This window comes from Carassius auratus, unplaced genomic scaffold (assembly GCF_003368295.1).
Source record: "Carassius auratus strain Wakin unplaced genomic scaffold, ASM336829v1 scaf_tig00020713, whole genome shotgun sequence".
Classification (NCBI taxonomy): domain Eukaryota; kingdom Metazoa; phylum Chordata; class Actinopteri; order Cypriniformes; family Cyprinidae; genus Carassius; species Carassius auratus.
The window spans coordinates 1-19,581 of NW_020525047.1; the positions used below are offsets into that span (position 1 = coordinate 1).

General features: G+C 36.3%; 1 protein-coding gene across 1 annotated transcript; it reads right to left on the bottom strand.

Annotated features, from left to right (window-relative positions):
* Positions 1-521: 521 nt before the first annotated feature.
* On the bottom strand, positions 522-18,879 carry LOC113076547 (extended synaptotagmin-2-A-like). Its single transcript, XM_026249248.1, is given in 18 exon segments — positions 522-734; positions 1,187-1,273; positions 1,538-1,549; positions 1,551-1,613; positions 2,792-2,854; positions 5,259-5,354; positions 5,819-5,908; positions 6,375-6,423; positions 6,544-6,626; positions 6,709-6,885; positions 6,971-7,091; positions 8,628-8,683; positions 9,496-9,585; positions 10,150-10,222; positions 10,314-10,390; positions 10,560-10,694; positions 10,817-10,858; positions 18,082-18,879. Coding segments are annotated over 18 exon segments (1,893 nt in total). The 5' UTR covers positions 18,463-18,879; the 3' UTR covers positions 522-536.
* Between the last annotated feature and the right edge of the window lie 702 nt (positions 18,880-19,581).

The following is a 19,581-nucleotide window of genomic DNA, read 5'->3' on the forward strand; positions in this document are numbered from 1 at the left end:
TAAACTGGCAGTGGGTGGGTTTCACAAACAAAAACAGACCGACATTCCATAAACAAGTATGTAAACTTTTCTTAAATATCTGCAAACTTATTATGTATTTTTATTCTTTAGTAGTTAAAAACTTACAGAAGCTGTGTGGTGTAAAGCATAAAAATTAATACATTTGTTAGGCTAAGATGCTGTGGCCACTTTAGTTTATATATCATATATAAAAAATATATATATTTTTTTGTTATATTTATCTTAATTTAAGGTTTTTATAGGTGAGGAATCTACACAACATTGATAGAGCTAATGAAATGTACAATGGCTAAGACACCTGATTTGAAGATTTGCAAAACCTGATGTGTGAAACTTTACTTTTACATATGAAATAAATTGTGAATTGTTACTCCATCCATTATTACAAAGAGCAATTTAGATATTTAGCTTGATGGAAGACAAAAACTAAATTATTTATTGTTTATATTTAATTTTTAGTTAGTGCTTCAACCCATGTTTTTAGTTTTCCCTTCCTTTTCATTCAATTCTTTAATTTAATTAAACAAAAATGTGTGTGTAAGATGTTTATGCATGTGTGTTACCCTAAGTGCCATCTTCATCTTAAGCGTAGCACCGGGTCCTGTGTTCTTGAGTGGGAAACGCTGACTGATAGTCATCTGATCCTCCTGCAGCAGATTTGACAGAGGAAGAGAAAACGTCCCAAGGGAACACTCGTGCTTCTCATCCTTTACCTGCACACACACACAAACACACACACACACCACTGTTGTAAACACTGCAACTTCCAGAATTTATGTTTCGATTTTTCATGAATAGGGTACAACTGGGTAAATTCTTATTAATACATTGATTTCTATGATTTGTTCTTTTCCAGAAATAAATAAATACACATAAGAATACATTTAAAAAGATAACAAAACAAATAAACAAGTATAGTACAAGTATATAGGGGAATAAATCCAGTCTAAATACACCACAGTAGGACATAGCTAGTATAAGAGCAAAAGTGGGTTTGTAATTATTGTCATACTTTCCTACAATATCAAGAACAGTATTTGCTCCCCCTGGCAGTGGACATCTTTCGTGGACATGGGATCTTTCGCCTTTCAGGGACTAGCACAAATCTTTTAACTATTAATTCACTACTCCCCATGTGCATGTAGAGTGAATGTTTGTGCTTTACCTCCACTTCAAGTTCTTGAATCTTTGGATTGTGGATCAGGAATGTGAAGGCCTCCTCCCAAACGGGCTCATTGGTTTTAAATCTTGTCTGTAACAAGAAAAGAATGTAAAACATTGAAAACCAGCTAAAACACAAAGGCTAAAAAATTTTTAGCAAACTTGCAGCATCACCTTTTGCAGTGAAATACTGTATACAACGAAAGCTAAACATTTACCGTTAAATGTAAAGAATTTAATATTGATGTATCTTTTTTTTAATTTCATGTTTAAATTTGCACCTGTAATAATAACACTATGTTATCCATGTCTACATTTCAATAAAGAGCAATCACTTGTGTGTGTCACTGATTACCTTGCTCTCAAAGGGATTTGTGTCCCACAGTAAACTGGACGAATGGACTGGGCATACTGGCAACCTTTTTACCAGACTACAGACAGAGCGTACAAATTGTTATTAACAACCTCTCCATATTAAACACATACTGTAAAAACAACATTATCAACCTTAACCACACATTTACTAAAGCAAAGAACAAGAGGATTGAAATCAAACAATAATAGGGTCATCTCAGTAGAATCTACAGTAGATATTTGCACACTAATGACCTGAAATGATGCTTAGTAGCAACCATATCATATTTACTCCCATCTACATCTGCAATTACTATGAACCCAACCTGGCACGCTGTCCATTATACCACAGAGTTAAATGGAAAGCTGAGGTGGCAGCGCTGTGAATAAATGTGTAACCAAACGTAAACATTTCAAATAATTGCATAAGATTCTTTATGTTTACCAACAAGTCATATTCAAACTCCTGTTATGGACACCAGGGAGCTGTTTACGGTTTATGTAGCTTATAGCCATACAACATATGCTTATTTACTTGAATGGGAAAAGTCCAAAATCTACAAAACTGATTTTCAAGATTATGTTTTAATAACATATTTTGAATAAGAACTATAATCAAATTAAATGGTACTTTAAATTCTGCTTCTTTTGTTCAAATTACAATATCTTAGGCTGGTTCAGATAATGCACTTGCACATTTAAACAAAAGGGGCAATTTAAACTTTTTATTACTCCGCAATACAGGTTAAAATTATTACTGTCAAAACGTAGAATAGATGGCATGCTACAGATTTTGTTCAGATTTGGTAGACATTAAAGTTGGAAATATTCCATTAGATAGAAAGTTTAAAATAATTGCAAATATTTAGTTTATTTCCCTTTATGAATGCAGTGTCCTATATCAAAATGTCAAGACATTAAACCTAAAAACTGTCTGGATTCAAACAAAGTCTTCTATGTTGCATTTCTGTACAATTGTGTGTATAATTTAGATTCATATTATTACTTGACCACAATTCAGAATTGGTCAAAAGAGATTGGAAAGCTGGCAGATTTACACATGAGAAATAGTCTCTGTTGCAGAATCTGAATTCAGTTTGTGTCAGATGCACACGCAAGTCTGCATGCAGTTAATCAAAGCAAACAAACGGCACACATGGTACCTGCTGCAGATCTTAAATCAACATAACCTTGCCAAGTCCTTCTACATATGTCTATAATGTATGTTTGTGTAAATTGTGAGAAAACTGGTTACCTTTAGCGCTTTATTGACTGTACCCTTCTTCAGACCTGCACTGTTGAATTCTAAAGGATTGCGCTATTTCCCCAAGCAGAAAAGGACAAGACACACACACACACACACACACAAACAAATACAAATACAGGCAGGATTATTAGGATGGCATGCAGAGTTAAATTCATAATTGCACAAAAACACACAGACATCCTTAAGTACTCAATCATACACAACAATATGAATGATTTCGGAATTAATGCTTGGTTAATTTGATGAATATGAGAAAAGAGGAGGCTTCATTGTATTTTAACTGTGTGGCTGTTCAAATGATGAGACAACCCTAGCAGAACACATCAGCATATTTTTATATTTTGATGCCTGGAGGGTGAACACACGAGAGGACACGATTCAGGTGTTTACAACAGTAATGAAGAAAGAATGATAGAAAGAAACATGAAAGGGAAATATAGACAAGGCAATCCAAAGAGAATCGATCCAACCCACACTTCACTGCAAATCAACCCGCAACATAATGTGATCGCAAAACATGTCACACTGCAGTGCAGGACACTACAAGAAGACACTTTCACTGTCAGATGAAAATGACCAAATGAGGCATGGGTTGATACAGAAACAGTTATACAACAGTTACTGTCCTTGAATGTGTTTGGTGTGCCTAATGTGCTGATATTTAATAACTGCACTAGAGCTTTCCACACTGGATCATCATCACCCCGTTTGTTTGTTTGACACATGACTGTTGATCCTGTTTTTGTGTGGAACTTCTTGTGCATAGCAAAAACAAAGTAGCTGCCTTATATTATTCTAAAATAGTGTTGAATCTGTATGTATAAATGATCTATAAACTGTTGTATAAAAGCAATGTCAAACTCGTGATCATCCTGTATCACAGACATGATGAACAACACTCGTTTGTGTGACATTGCTTAATCATGTATTTCATCCAGTGAAGTGCAGAGTGAGACCCGTTTCATTCAACATGCTTCCAAAATTCATATTCTACTACACCACTTATATCTCTGTTACCCCATCCGCCCAATACACAAGCCTGTAAGAATTTTTTTTATGTTTTTGAAAGAAGTCTCTTCAAAAGTACAGCCATTACTCCATTCTTCTTCAGTGTTACACGATCCTTCAAAAATCATTCTAATATGCTGACTTGGTGAAATTACGTATTATTAATGCTAAAACTGTTGTGCTACTTCATATATTTGTGGAAACAGTGTCACATTTTTTGAAGACTCTGATCTGATGAACAGTTCGAAGCATTTATTTGTAACATAAATATTTTGGAACATTATAAAAGTCTTTACGGTTAATTCTGATTAATTTAATACATATTTTCTATATCCAATAAAAAGAAAATCTTACTGTTCTCAAACCTTTGAATAGTAGTGCATCTCAAACTTTCTCTTACACACAATTAATCAGCAAATATTTTGAGATAATTAATACTGACCAGTAACGATTGTATCCTGTCAAATACTGCTTCATCAATTATTTATTTTTTTAAATCTGATTTCAATTAATGAAATCAGTTTGTTTTTTTTACTTAGTTAAAATAAATAATCCAAACTATTTTGTGCATGTCTCCCTTGTCATCACAAGGCATTTTAATCTTATTTTTATACCTAAAAAATTATATTATCAAACATACACACATCCGTTATACTATAAATAAACAGCCAACCTATTTTCTAGATACTGGTATCATTGTTGGCCAATAAAAAACTTTGATCAGCAATATACCCATGACCACATAACCTCATTTAGCTCTCCAAACAGGGCTGACAAATGCATTCTGTTACTGTGTGAACATAGTCAAATAGTTTTCACTGAACCACCTGATGGTCTATATTCAAATACCCTCTTTAAAGGAAAAAGTGCACCTACACATTGAAAAAACAACTGCATTAACGCCTCTAATACAGACTATTTAGATCTATGCAAAATGTAGGCAGGGACTCTGTAAACACTAGCATGCTGACAGAATGAACCAAGACATAAACAAATCCAAACAAAACTTGAACAGTTTAACATGAAGATTTTACATGCAAATGGGAAGTCGAGATGTAACTATGACACATTTGTAAATGAAATAACCAGGTGTTCATGCACCAAATGCAGGTCAAATGCAAGCAAACCAATCCAATGAAAATGTGAGCAGAGTGACTCACAAACATTGTCCTGTAGAGGGCAGAAGTGTTTTCACAGAACACCAGCCCAGCAGAGCGGCGCTCTCTCAGACAACCACTGCCCACGTGCCCCTCAAAAACACTCTTTACCCAGAGCGACAGGAAACCAGAGTGGGACAGCAGAAAGAAACAGACAGTGAAAGGAGAAAAGGCAAGGCAAGTGTGATAGTAGAAGTGATACCTGATGAAAGAGGAAAGGTGGAGCATAGAAAAATAAGGAAGTAAGAAAGCTAGTGTGGGTGTGTATGTGTGTGTGTGTTAATGCTCACTGGCAGATTTTTGGCTGAGTCCAGATGCACCAACAATAATGCTGATGACAGTCCATCATTGGCTTGCCCTTTATCTGCTTTAATGCTGCTTAAAACCTAAAAAAAGCAACACATGAAAAACATTAATCAGTGCCAGCTCAGTGCTTTGTGTGATCTACATCCTAACATAACATTGATCATAACTTTCTACTCATCAAAGAATTTCCACAAAAATATTAAGCAGCACAACGGCTGTTTTGAATTATTTAAAGAAATGTTTTTAGAGCATCTTCTGAAGGATCATGTGACACTGAAGAGTGGGGTAATGGCTGCTGAAAATTCAGCTTTGCGGTCACATGAATAAATTACATTATTTCACAATATTTCTTTTTACTGTATTATTGTTTTTACTGTATTTTTGATCAAATAAATCCAGCATTAGTGAGCAAAAGAGACTTCTTTCTTACTGACTCTAAACTTTTGAAGGCTAGTGTACATTTGTCAATTGATCACTGAAGTCAAAATTGTTAACAGAAGTCATATCATATCACTTTGAGGTGTATAAGGGTGTGTTATGTTACCTCTTCGAGTTTATCAGGTGTAGGGAGAAGAGAAAGCCATTCAGTCTTCAGGTGAAGCTTTCCTGTAGCAACATCATCAAGTACAAACCACTAAACACACCCAAAACACACACACACACACACACACACACACACACACACATGAAACTGGGAGGGGATTTGTAATATGAAAACATACGTTTATTTTAAAAACTTCATACTTTATAATAATAACACTTTATTAAAGTTACAGGGCCTAGTTCACTCAAACATGAACATTCTGCTGTTATTTACTCATCCTATGATACCACATCTATAATAATTTTTTTGTCATCTATTCAGGGCCCTTTCACTTTCATATTTTTGGAAAAGAGGAGACACAACATTCTTCAAAAAATTTCTACTCGTGCTCCACAAAAGAAATCAAGTCCTAAAGGCTTGGAACGTCACAAGGCTGAGTAAATGATGTTAAGTCAATTTTGAGTCAACTAATAGTTTAAGCATTTTTTTCTATACAAGCTTTATAAAGCTGGACAGATGTAAGGCCAAAATTAGACAAAAAAGGCTTTTTTCGTACCTCATCTACTTTCTGTTCCTTCTCTAGTTCATCTACGTTGATGGTAAGGCTAAAGAATACAGAAACGTCAAACGATTAAAAACACATCCACACACAGATCCTGACAATCTTTAAGGTGGAATCCTGAAGTATTATCGCTTGTAAATATTTGATGATTGACAGCCATTACCTTCCCAAATAATCATCTTTATCAGTGTCCTCATCAAACAGCTCTATCACCACATTCTTTTCTGGGTTATCGTACACAAATGCCTAAAACACACATAAATACCTCGGGTTGGTAAATAGAAACATGTCAGAGAAGGACAGATGCAATCACAAATAAGTCCCTTACCTCGTAAACTTCGTTCCATTTAGGATTAACCGTATCTTTGATGATTTTGGATCTGAAGAGCTGATTCCCAAGCTGAATAACGCCATACGGGTCTGACTTTCCTTTTATAAGGCCACCCAGAAACGTGTCCTTCCCTACCAGGTCCTGCGCCTCCAGAAAGTGAATCCGCAGAATGCCCTACAACAAAAACACACAGATGACATAAATATTTTGGCTATATACATGTATGCATGTTTATGTGTGAAGTGTACAAGTGTGTCACCTTTGGCATAGGGAAGCGGAGTCTGGAAATTTGTGCTTCATTTACAAGCGGAATAGTGATTTTGTTCGGCAGCACGAGATAACTGTATATGATATCCTGAATAATGCCGTCACACAGACCACTGAAAGAAAGAAAGATTAGCAATGGGGATGTTAAATATGAAAACAAACCATTCTAATGCTTTCAATTCAATCTATCCACCCATCAATAAATTCATACAGCTTCTGACGTTTTTTCCACAAAAAAACCTATGTGATATTTTTAAGGACAAGACTAAGAACTTGAAGTTGTATAGACCACTTTTATTATACTTTTTAAGTGAATTGAGCTTGATATCTGCAGTTATAATCTTCTTGTATTTTCACTGTACAGAAAACAGCAGCCTAAACATTTTGCTAAGTAACAACTGTGTACAGAAAAAAAACTAGATTTTTGGTTGAATGTCTATTCTTGGTATATATGCTCAAATATGAAAAACAATTTTCAATTTCTTTTTCCACTAAACACACATCTTCAGTCCCTTTTTGAACCATGTAAAATTAAACATCTGGGAAAAGGCAGTGGTTCTTACGGTGGCCAGGGCCCACTAGAGGGCCTCAGTAAACTCAGTAAACATTATATATAATAAAATTAATATTAATATAATAATTTATATTTTTAAATGTTTTCATTCAACTGAAATGCTAAAAAATACAAAACATTCCCCCTAAACAGCTATTGCTTTTTTCTTTTCTTTTTTTCACTGTTCCTGAAATTCCTGAAATCACCAAATGAATTGTGGTTAATTCATTCATTAACACTCCCAGTTTCTGTAAACCAAAAGCTGGAAAGCAAGTAGCTTTGTCTCAATCGCACCCAAAAAATATATACTGGAAGGCCTTAAAATTGTATGAACTAATGAGGGGTTTCCGAAACAAAAATAATGAAAGCAACTGGGACAAGGGGAAACATTTAAGCACTATAATGCTTCCTCCACCCTCCCCCAGAACTCCATTAGTACAGTTTACATTCAAGCACTTGCATTTATAGTTGTTTATAGTCTCTTCCCCCATGCTAATGTTAATGACTGTCTCTATAGCATTATTTTACAATAAACTTGCATCTCAGTTTGAACATGCAACACACCGTGATTAATTTATCCTTCAGAGATTAAAGAATTGAGATTGATTTCAGCACTGATGTCTAACCAGAAAAAGAGCATGAAATATGGCTCTTCTGTGAGGGCGTGTGTGTGAGAGAGACAGAATATAACAAAAGACAAGATCTCCACACCTAAACCACAACATCAGCTCCACCTATGATATGACTATAAAAGGAGAAAAAGAGAGAGAGACTCCTCTGGGAAGACATTAAACTCAACATTTGTATGCACATTGATGGTAGGCGGATTTTAAGATAAAACAGACTATTAAGACCCCATCATTTCCCTGCCATCACAAGTGCGTGTAAACGTGGATCCTCTGATGTGGGCTGACAGGAAGAGCAGCATTTCTGAGACTGGAGTGAGTGTGCATAATGTTTTTTCGAGACAGGTCATGTGACAGCATGTGTGTGTGTGTGTGTGTGTGTGTTTCAGAGGCTGCCTGATCCACTTTCCAGTTTTTTGAAACTGACATAATGATAAGATGACGTGTCATGGCTGACGTGTATCACTTACTTTATTCCAGGGATGTCCAGCATATTTGTAAGACCCGTCCAGTTTATATCCAGAAACTAAGAGAGAGAAACAGACCCGGGTAACAATATTTAATACATAAAGGTTGTGTCTATATTTGCAAATGTTTGTGTTGTGTTTGTTTCCTGCAAAATATATCCTTCATCTTTCACAGCAGCAACAGTCATTGATCAATTACACAGTAACTTTAGTGGTCTAAAACAGTTACATAAAAAAAATTCAATAAATAATTTTGACTGAACAAATCATTTTGAAGTGTTCATATTTTATTGAAGGTTATAGAATGCCGTAAACACTGCATCTGATGTAATCTGATAAAATGATTACCAAAAAAACATTGATTTGTAGTCATTGGTTTTATGTATTATAAGTAAGGGTTCAAAAGTTTTTCTTTATATTATTAAATCAATAGTCTTCCTCAATGAAAATACAGTAATACAATAATATCACAATGTAAAATTACTGTTGTTTTATTGCTATTTTCAGGAGTCTCTGATTAATAGAAAGTTCTTTAGATCAATATTTTGGCTCTATACATCCAGGTAACATGAACAGCTGAATAGAGATGAATAAATGACACAAGTTTAAGAGGAATAGTTTTAGATCTTATTTGAACAGTTCCTGTGGAGCAGGTCAGAGCAGTGTTCTGATTCTGAGAAAAACTCAGGGTGTGGGTTATTATTAAATAAAAGGCATGTTCTCATCATTCTTTATATTGTATGATTGCCTGGTGTAAGTAATGACTGGTATGTAGCAGAAAAAAAACTAACTAGACACAAAGACACAATGAAAAGTTCTTCTACATCTGACACAATAATGTGTGTGTGTGTGTACGTGGTGGTTTACGTACAGGTTTCTTGAGGAAGAACACAGAAAGTGCACCAATCAGAGGCATGTCCCCCAGCAATGGGTCCATGATGACCCTCAACACCCCATTAAGCTACAAATACACACAACAAACAAATTCAAGGTAAGATTATCATATTTTGCATTATTAGTATGACATTTAATTACATTTTTAATTGTCTATATAATACTGGAAAGAAGACAGGTAATCGTAAGGAGGAAGAATGAAAATGAGAAATGTTGGATTCAAACTTGCCTGAATGAGCAGTACAGCTCAATCTGTCACAGCATATGCATTAACTACTAGCATTATATGTGCAGCTGACCCGAGTTTGAATTCTGCTTGGGTTATTTCCCAATACCACCACCTTTCTATAAAGTTTCCTGTAACATCTCCACTACCCTCTTCAGTTAAAGGCAAAAAGTGCATATAAATAATTAAAAAACTTCTGATTGCAAACATGAGAAGGGACTGACATTAACTCTAATCTAACAGAGCACAGTAGCTTTTCTGACATACAGTCCAAACTCATATCAAAGCTCATGTGTGGTCACTCTGATATCTGTTATCAGAGGCAATGGGGACCTTCTCAAATGTAAGCAACTTTATTTTAGCAACACACAAACAGGCATGTGTCACACACTCTCTGTATCTTACCTGGATGCTCTTGATTCCTGCACGGCAGTAGTATTTCTTAATATCCACATCGATTTCAGTGTTTCCGACAAAACTAGACAAATACAACAACACACAAACAGACTTTCAATATCTCAAGCTCGAAAATGAGTCTCAGTTGTAAACTTTATCTATGTGTATTTTACCTGATTTGTAAGTCCATAATAATCTGTCTTCTGTCTACATTCTCTGTATAAACTTTCACTCCATCCACCCTGAGAGGCTGCAGACAGATGAAAAATTATTTTGTGTGTAAAAGTATATATATATGTGTGTGTGTGTGTGGGTTTACCGAGCTGTACTTAATTGACTTAAATATGACTAAGTCTCCCTTTCTGGATGTTGGAGTTAGTCTGTGGTATTTAGATAGCTAGGTAAACATGTGCATGTACCTTGTCCCCCATGTCTATCTTGGAGAAGGTAAAAGTACTAAGGTGCGCATTGGCTCCCTGCACCGCTGGCTCAATGGTCTCTCTGAAGAGTTTATCTACAAACTGACAAATATATGGCCACATCTGATGCACAGTCTGTTAGAAAAAGAGAAGGAGAGAAAGAGTTAATACTATGGAGGAGACATTTCTGGGTTAGCATAGATTCAGATCTATTTTTATAAAACCACTCCACCACACACACACACACACACACACACCTTGTTGAGCCACTCCACTCTCTCCACATCTGGAAAATGAACCTGAAACACAAAACATTTATTTAAAATGGAGATTTTTAACACATTCATTAGTCACAGCACATCACCAGCTGACAGTAACAGTTCTCAAAATCATTTAACAAATCAATATTTTTACACTTTATCACAATGACAAATGATTCTTTAAATTTACAGCATGTAGTAAAAAAAAGATATATAAACAGAGGAGTTCAATTTTCACTTCTCTAACTCTTACAATTAACTAGTTTTATACTCATTACTCATAACGTGACAACATTATAATGACATAATATGGCTGTTAAACTAGAACATTATGTTACAGACCAGCAAAACATGCGCTCTCATATCACTGAGAGCAAACAATTCAATAAAACTAGAGCGTTCTCATTATTACCAATAATAAATCTATCAAAACTATTGGATTCACAACCTTATGAAGCAGGATTTGAAATCAGGATTTTTTTTTTTTTTTTATAACAAATAACATTTTCGTAAATGTCCAGTTAGTGTTTTTTGAGGAGTTCTTCCAAAGATGCTGCCATAACACAAAATAAAGTCAATCAAAAACACAGTCCAATTCACAAACGAATGATACTTATGAATTGGCTTTTTTTAAATGTATCTGTTTAAAGAGTTACTCACTAACTGAATCAGTCTAAAATAGTTCTTCACTGAACTGACAGTATCTAAATAAATTATAATCATATACAAAGGGCTTATTGGAAATGACTGGAATTCAGGTTAAAATCACAAATATTTCCATCTTTGTTTTGTAGGCAGTTTCTTTGATCTGAAATGTTGTATCATGCTGTTCGCTCACAGACAACATGTCTCTCTTAGGCTCTGCATCTTACTTTCCTCAACATGGAGTAGTGTAAGCTGTGGTGAGAAAGACCTGCATTGGAAAGATGTGGCACAAAAGCATGTGAGCGAGAGATATGCCAGGAAAACCAAATGGAAAATCTCTGACTTGTCTTTGGCTTCATTTCTTTCTCATATTTTCCTGAGAGAGAAAGCCAGCCTATGACTCAAAGCTGTGTTATTTCCTGATTATATGCACAGAGAACAGATAGCAGCTAAAGTTAGCCTGCTAATTCCCATGGCCTGTCAGAGAGCAGCCGACGCTGAGCTGATCTGATCTGATCTTACAAACAATGCATCTGTACATGTCTTATCTCTGCCACAAACACACATATACCCACCCTTCAAAGAGTTAAGAGTCGAAGTCTCATTCACAATCACACTGTGAATATATTAAATACAGTATAATTCAACATCTTTCTGCCTGTTCCTATAACATCACACTAGATTTGTACCTGCGATCCGTACACAGAATGTAAATGATGCAGAAACTTCTTATGCAGAAATTCCAGTTTCAATAGCACAGTTCTGACATGACGCAGGCAGCTAGTCTAAGCACGCAGAGCTGATTCAACAGCACATGTTAACACGCTGACCAAATGCAGTAATGTGTGTGATTTATCTGCATGGGTGTGAACGTCTGTGTAAGATCTGATCTGTTAAGCGATGTCATTTCCTAGGCAAGCAACAAACAACTTTGTCTCACACAATCCTGCTGCCCAATTGAGAAACAAACTAGGGGTGCTCCGATCACGATCGGCCGATCGTTATGCGTATCTCGTCAGTAAAGCCGGTTCTCTAATCAGCCGTTAATTCCATCAGGTGCGCGATTTCACATAGAGCAGCTGTTACTACACAGAGCCGTTGTTAATAGAGAAGATGCGCAAATCACGTTAATTTTCAGCGTTTATTGGCCCATCTTCTCAGTTAACAACGGCTCTGTGTAGTAACAGCTGCTCTATGTGAAATCACGCACCTGATGGAATTAACGGCTGATTAGAGAACCGGCTTTACTGACGAGATGCGCATAACGATCGGCCGATCGTGATCGGAGCACCCCTAAAACAAACACACAGATATGTTCATTCGGAAAGTAACTATAGCTCCCAGAAAGAACTTCATATAGATTTGACCTCATTTGACCTCTAACTGAGTCAGCCAGCGGTGTAGATTGTGCTGTCAACTCAAGCTCACTGACAGCTTGAGCTCCTTAAAGATTATCACAGGCATGTTTGAGATGATTTAGCAAGACTGGTGAACAGGTCAAAGGGCATAGACTGGTTTTTTTTTTGTTTTGTTTTTTAAATACGAGAAGCATGTACAGTATCAGCCAGCCTGTCAGACAGTCAGTGTGTCAGACTCAAAGCTGGAAGGTGATTGGATGGTATTATTTTTGTTGACTGGTGAAGCTGAAAAAAACAGAAGACTGATATATACACATTAGGGCTGTCACTTTTGTAAAAAATAATTTTCGATTTTTAAGACATAAGTGTTCATTGAATGGATTGTAAAATCGATTTTCCATGTCTAAAAAAAGACGGTCTCCTTTTACAACGTCAAATAACGGACGAATGTAAAGCGAGCGCTGGAAACGCAAAAGTCAGCAGTATTTCTTATTTACTGGCATGAAGTTTCTGGCAGAATAACAAAAAGCAACAGGAGTGCAATATTCTCGAAAAAATATATATGAAGAGGGGACGGCTGCCATAACAAAAGAAAAACATCACTGCAGGCTTCAACCCGGCTGCATTTATGATTTAGGCAATTCAAAAATCTCCAAGATTATTTTAAATAATGATCAATCCATTTCAAACAACTGTTAAAAAAAATGAAACTTTAAATGGACTTTAGAACAGGCCATGTGTGTTTTTTTTTTTCTTATTGAACGTAACCAACACTTAGTCTTGGCTGCACTAGGCAGGGGCACTGCACAAGATCCCGGGCCCTATGCATAGGCAGTCCTAATGGAACCCCCTCCCCTTGAAAATATATATTCCAGACTTTTCAAGGGCCCTCTCTTCCTTTGGGGCCCTGGTAATCAGTACTGGTAATCAGTCCGACGCGCCTGGCCATTAGAAATGTATTGGACAGGAAAACAAGTCGATCAACATTTTCGGGGTCCAGAGCAGAGCATTTTTTACTCACTATATGTCCAGCTGTTGAGAAGATGCGCTCCGACCGCACTGATGTCCCAGGGACACTCGGGTACAGATGCACAAGGTGGGGGTATTACTGCCAATTTTCCACCACAAAAGCTGGTCGCTGTCAGCTTGCAATGGTCCTTTTCATAACTCAGAATCTCCTGTAACTAGATGCGCGAATGAGGCGAATTCGCATCTACCGCGCCGCGAGACCTCCAGACGCGCGTAAACGCGCTCTTACATTGACTTATCATTGAAATTAATCAGACGCTCTATTGGCGTTTGGTGTGAACGCACCATAAGAGGACTGTCTAGCTTTCGCAACGCATACTGCACTTTAAGAATTCTTTATTTTCTTTTTCTACTTGGTTGTGAGTTTTGTTACATCTATATTTTTTAATTGTTTAATTATTTTCAAATTAATAGTGTACATATTTGGTTAAAATCGATTCCCTTTTTTCATTTTCGAAACTTTTTTTGGTTGGTCCGATCGATTGTGCAATCGATTTTCGAACTAAAAGTGACAGCCTTAATACACATACACACACATATACAATTTAAGTGTATTAAGTGTGTGCAGCTTGATGTTAAAATAAATGAGAATGAGCATGCACAATAAAACATCCAATATCAGTTAATATATATATATATATATTTAAAATGGACAGATGCCAACAAATTAGTAATACTGGCTGACAACTAATACTTTACTGAAAATGAAACTTGTCAAGACTTATATCAATGAATTATCAGCAGAATATCTAGGGTGAGTAAATGAATGAAAGCTGAATTTTCAGGAAGAACTAAACACACACACAAAATCTGGACCTATTTACTTCTTACATGATCAATAAGAGCTTGACGGGGTTGATAAATGGCAAAGTAAATGAGCATCTCTGCTGAGTGAGAACAGAAAGACTGACACCCCACAGCAATTTACAGACAGTGATGACTGGATGACAAGATTAATGAAGCTGGTGATGCAGGGATCTGCTGATATAAGCGAGTTGTAGTTTATTTGGTTACAGACAAATGACGAGAGAGAGAGAGAGAGGAGAGAGAAATACTGTCCTAAAGAACACAGGGCTTCCTGAAAGAAGGAGAGGATGGACGCGGGTGAAATCAAGACAGAAGATGAGTGTTAAAAAAAAACTACTGGAGCTTAACAAAGCAAGGAAAAGAACCAGTCATATTCTGTGGCACCTAATACAGAAGAAGAGACAAGAGAATAACTATCTAAACTAATTAGACTAACTACTTACGGCCCTTGTGAATTTGATCCGACAGTAAATCAAACATACTGAATTAAATCTATTAGTCACACACACACACACACACACATTTGTTTTTGTGAAAAGTGGGGACATCCCATAGGCGTAATGGTTTTTATACTGTACAAACTGTATATTCTGTGGCCCTACACCAACCCTACACCTAACCCTCACCTCAAACTAATTCTGTATGATTTATAAGCGTTTTGAAAAATGGGGACATGGGTTATGTCCTCATAAGTCACCCTCTCCTTGTAATAGAGGTGTCATACCCATGTCATTACACACACACACACACACACACACACACACACACACACACACACACACACACACACACACACACACACACAGTAAAGGCATCTCTTGCATAAAAGTCTTTATTTTTTTAATGTAATGCATAAGTTCTGAGGTTTTATTTGTAAATGTTAAACATTTTGAAGCTCAGAAATATTATATTTTATGTATGCATTATTGGTTTTTAGAAGCGGCATTACCTTTCTTAGTTTTTTGCAACAAGGATTTTGACTAAGTTTCAAAGTAAATATAATAAAATAATTTTTTTTCAGAAAGTTGGAGTGATGGCATCATTTGAGGATCCCTGTTGGAGATGATCTTCCTGACCTGTGGAAGATATTAGTATACATTTACTTTAATTACTTCATATTTGACAATATTTAAGAAAAACATTTAGACTTTAGATTTTATCAGGAGGATTTGGCAAAGCTGTTCAGAAGTAGTGCCCGACCACTTAAATAAAAAAAAAAAAAAAAAAAAAAGAGTGTTACACAGAAAAGCTTGGACAAACCAAAAACCCTTGTGTTTATGCTTCATGGTCCAGCTAATACAACTTAAACTTCACTGGCTTTTCATTGCCATGTTTGATACAATGATTCACTTGTTCATTATTATGGATATCATATGCACAAACACAAACACACAATAGGGTAGGAGCACTGCCTTTATAAAATCTGCCCTCCAGACAGTGTCGCAGGATCTGCTCGTCCAAACTATTGTTCAGAAAAAAGGAAAGTGGTGCACCACAACTGCTTGACAGGTCACTAACTATAGCAAAATTTCTTCAAGCATATGACTCACTGTGTGTTTGTGATGTCTTAATAATAACATCAAATGTCATAATGGCAGTTACTTTAGTAACAAACCACACCCACAAAGGAGAAGTTTTGTCAGCATATGCAGCCATCATCTGACACAAATAAACAATACATCACCAGTTCCTGTCACAAACACACAGACAGACCACTTCACTCAAACACATGAACTGAAAACTAGCCTGATGATTATAGCAAAGCTGAGTGTGTGAAGGGAGTTTCCTTTTTGATGAATCCACTTTCACACGTTGACAAGAGGGTTATTATAGTTAAATAAAATTAAATCATTAAAAGAAAAAAATGTGCTACTTAAAAGCATAAACTTATTTTATTTAATCCAAAGGAACTTTTCACATTTTTGTTTAGTTTAACTTAAAGTACTAAAATATAAACTAAATAATAATCTAAGATACATAAACTAACCTTAATAAATAATAACTATATTAACATTAAAAATATATAAAACTTAAAACAACAACTTAATTAAACCAAATTAAATGTTATATTTAAAATTATAGAGAAAAGGAAAAAAAAAAAAACAGTGTTAGTATATAAATAATACTAAAGTAACACTGACTCAATCAAACAGACCATGCAACCAATCCCAGGTCAGACAATCAGTCAACCTGAGTTTCACGATTTACCTGTTCGTGTTACTAAATATTGGCCTGAAACCGAAAGAAAGAACAATGACAGCCTGTCCTGGCCATGGCAAGACTGTGATTTACAGCTAATGGAGTGAACACTGGAGTTTTGTGTCCCTGAATGCTGCTTTCAGCACACAGGCATGCTAATATGCCAGAACTGTGATCTCAGGTTAGACAGCAAACTCATTTGTTTAAAGTTACAGAACACCAAAGCCTGTAGGCCAAAAGAAACCGACTCGACAACATAACTCATCCATGTCTGTGCTTACAGCTTTGACGATTTTGCACAAGGATGCAGCCTCTGATTTAATATGTCACGATTAGATTATATTATCAGAGAAACGCCCACCATAGACTCCTCATCTAGTATTCAAAATAACAGTCAATCAATGCACATCTTTGAATAACTTAAAAGGTATTTCCACCTGGAAAGAGATAGGCCCAATATATAAGTGCACAATATATTTATTTTTGAGCATTTCATGTGATCATAAACAATTAATCTGACATGTAAACTCATAAATAGTAAAGTGTTGTGCAAATACATGCTAATAGTAATATTTATATATATTTCATTGTCTCCAAAATAGAAATATGTTTTTGATTCTGTAGTGGTGCTGAAATACATATATCAAATGTGGATATAACTTACAGGTCTTTATTAATAAAAATAATCTTTACTGGTCATAGTAAAAATGTTTACTTTATATATAAAATTATATAATTTATAATATATATATATATATATATATATATATATATATAATAATGGCCAATAATAAGTTATTTTATTGTACCACAAATATTTTATTATTTAATGCCATTATATCAAACAAAGTTTTCATTTTACTATTACAGATAAAGATTAATTTAATTTATAATGCCCAATAAGTGATATTCACATCTAATATTTAATATATCATAAGTATGATTTATTATTTACATCATAATAATGTTTTATTATGAGAGCACATCAATGTAAGTTTATACAAATAGTAAAAGTGTGTTAAAAATAAGAAAATCTTGAATATGGGAAAAACTGGATAACTCCATAATCTATCAAGATCAATCGATCAAATACTTCAGATAAAAGATGGACGTTTCTGATATTTCAGTTTCACGAATAAGTACTACAGAACAACGCTGGGGTCGAAGTTCTCCGTGTGAAACATTACTAGATTTGAGCAACGCGATGTTCGGTGTGTCACTCACCCACGGCGGCAGCTCTGAGCTCCGGATGGTCTGACGCACCGCTCGCTCCTCATGCTCCAGAAACTGCAGCGCCTGGTTCACCCGAGCGAATCTGCTGCCCTGGTTCCGTCTGAGCCAAAACAGCGCGGCCAGGATGATGAGCACCCAGCTGAAACTGAACTCCAGATATCCCAGCACGTATATGGGGAAAATCAGCAGGAATGTCTTGGCGAACTTGATCCCCATCTGCGTGGTGTCCGTCACCGCAGACTGCGGCTCCTCGTCCAGTAGCCCCGGCTCGAGTGTGTTGACATTCGTGGGGCTCGGAGGAACAGAACCCGGTCCGTTCTGACTGACCGCTGGTGCGGGTTTGGGTTCCACTCCGTTCACTGACGCACTCATCTCCAAAGTACACAAATCCAAAACAAACAACAAAACTAAAAACTAAACAAAAAGAAACAAGAGAGTTTCTACACAGACATCTCAAACGATTTACGTTACAAATCTTTTCAGAAAACAAAACGAGTCGCGTCGCTTGGTTCCGGGCTCTTCCCTGGAGCTCAGATGATTGAATCAGCTCTGCTCCCTAAACTGCTCCCCACCCGACGGTCGAGCGGACGTCGGCCCGTAATTTTCCGCCCTTCAAAGCGAACTTTAACTCGTTTGAGTCTCCCAGCTGCTGTCCGTCTCTGAGTACGCGCCACGTCTCGTTGTCCCAACCGTCACTGCGCGAGCTGTGAGCGGCACCACCTCCTGCATTCACCACATCCTGCAATAACGCGCACTCTGCCCAAACCCGCTGCTCAGGGTTACACAGGAAGCCTCTCGCTACAGATAGTATGAGGGTGGCGCACGAGCTCTCAGCAAGTATAGGTCTCTGCAGGAAAGTAATGGGAGTTACGAGATCGAGGTGTTTTTACACTATGATACCTGATTAGTTGATGTAATAGTGACGTTAGGTTTAGGGGTGGGGTTGGGTAAGGGGGATAATTTAGATTGCATGATTCAGAAACACCCAGCAGTTTCAAAACACCCACATGGTGATAAACGCCCCCTTTTGCTCTGCAGAGACCTAAGTCTCGCTCTCAGAGGCGGTCTGTTAGCGTCACCTAGTGGACAAAATTTAAAATGCAGAAACCCTTCACGCTGATTATTATGAGCCTGCAGTACAAGTCTAAAACAAAATAAATAAATAAATAAAATAAACAACACCCTCAACGCGCCAAATCAGCCATTCTCAAACCCTAAGATGCCAAACCCTTTCATTATTATATGCGCAATTTTTTACGTTAAAACATAAGTTAAATATCTATAATTGATACACAGTAGTAGCTCAGTAAAATCAGTTCGACTCATAAGAATAAAAAGTAATCATAAACCAAAAAATATTACTACTTTAGCCTTTTGTTTATACATGTGTCCATTCAGCAGTAAAACTCACCTAAAGCATGCCCTTCCCTTCATATTATATTTACTTTGTACTTTACAGGATTAATAGATAATAGATGTGATGTATGAGAA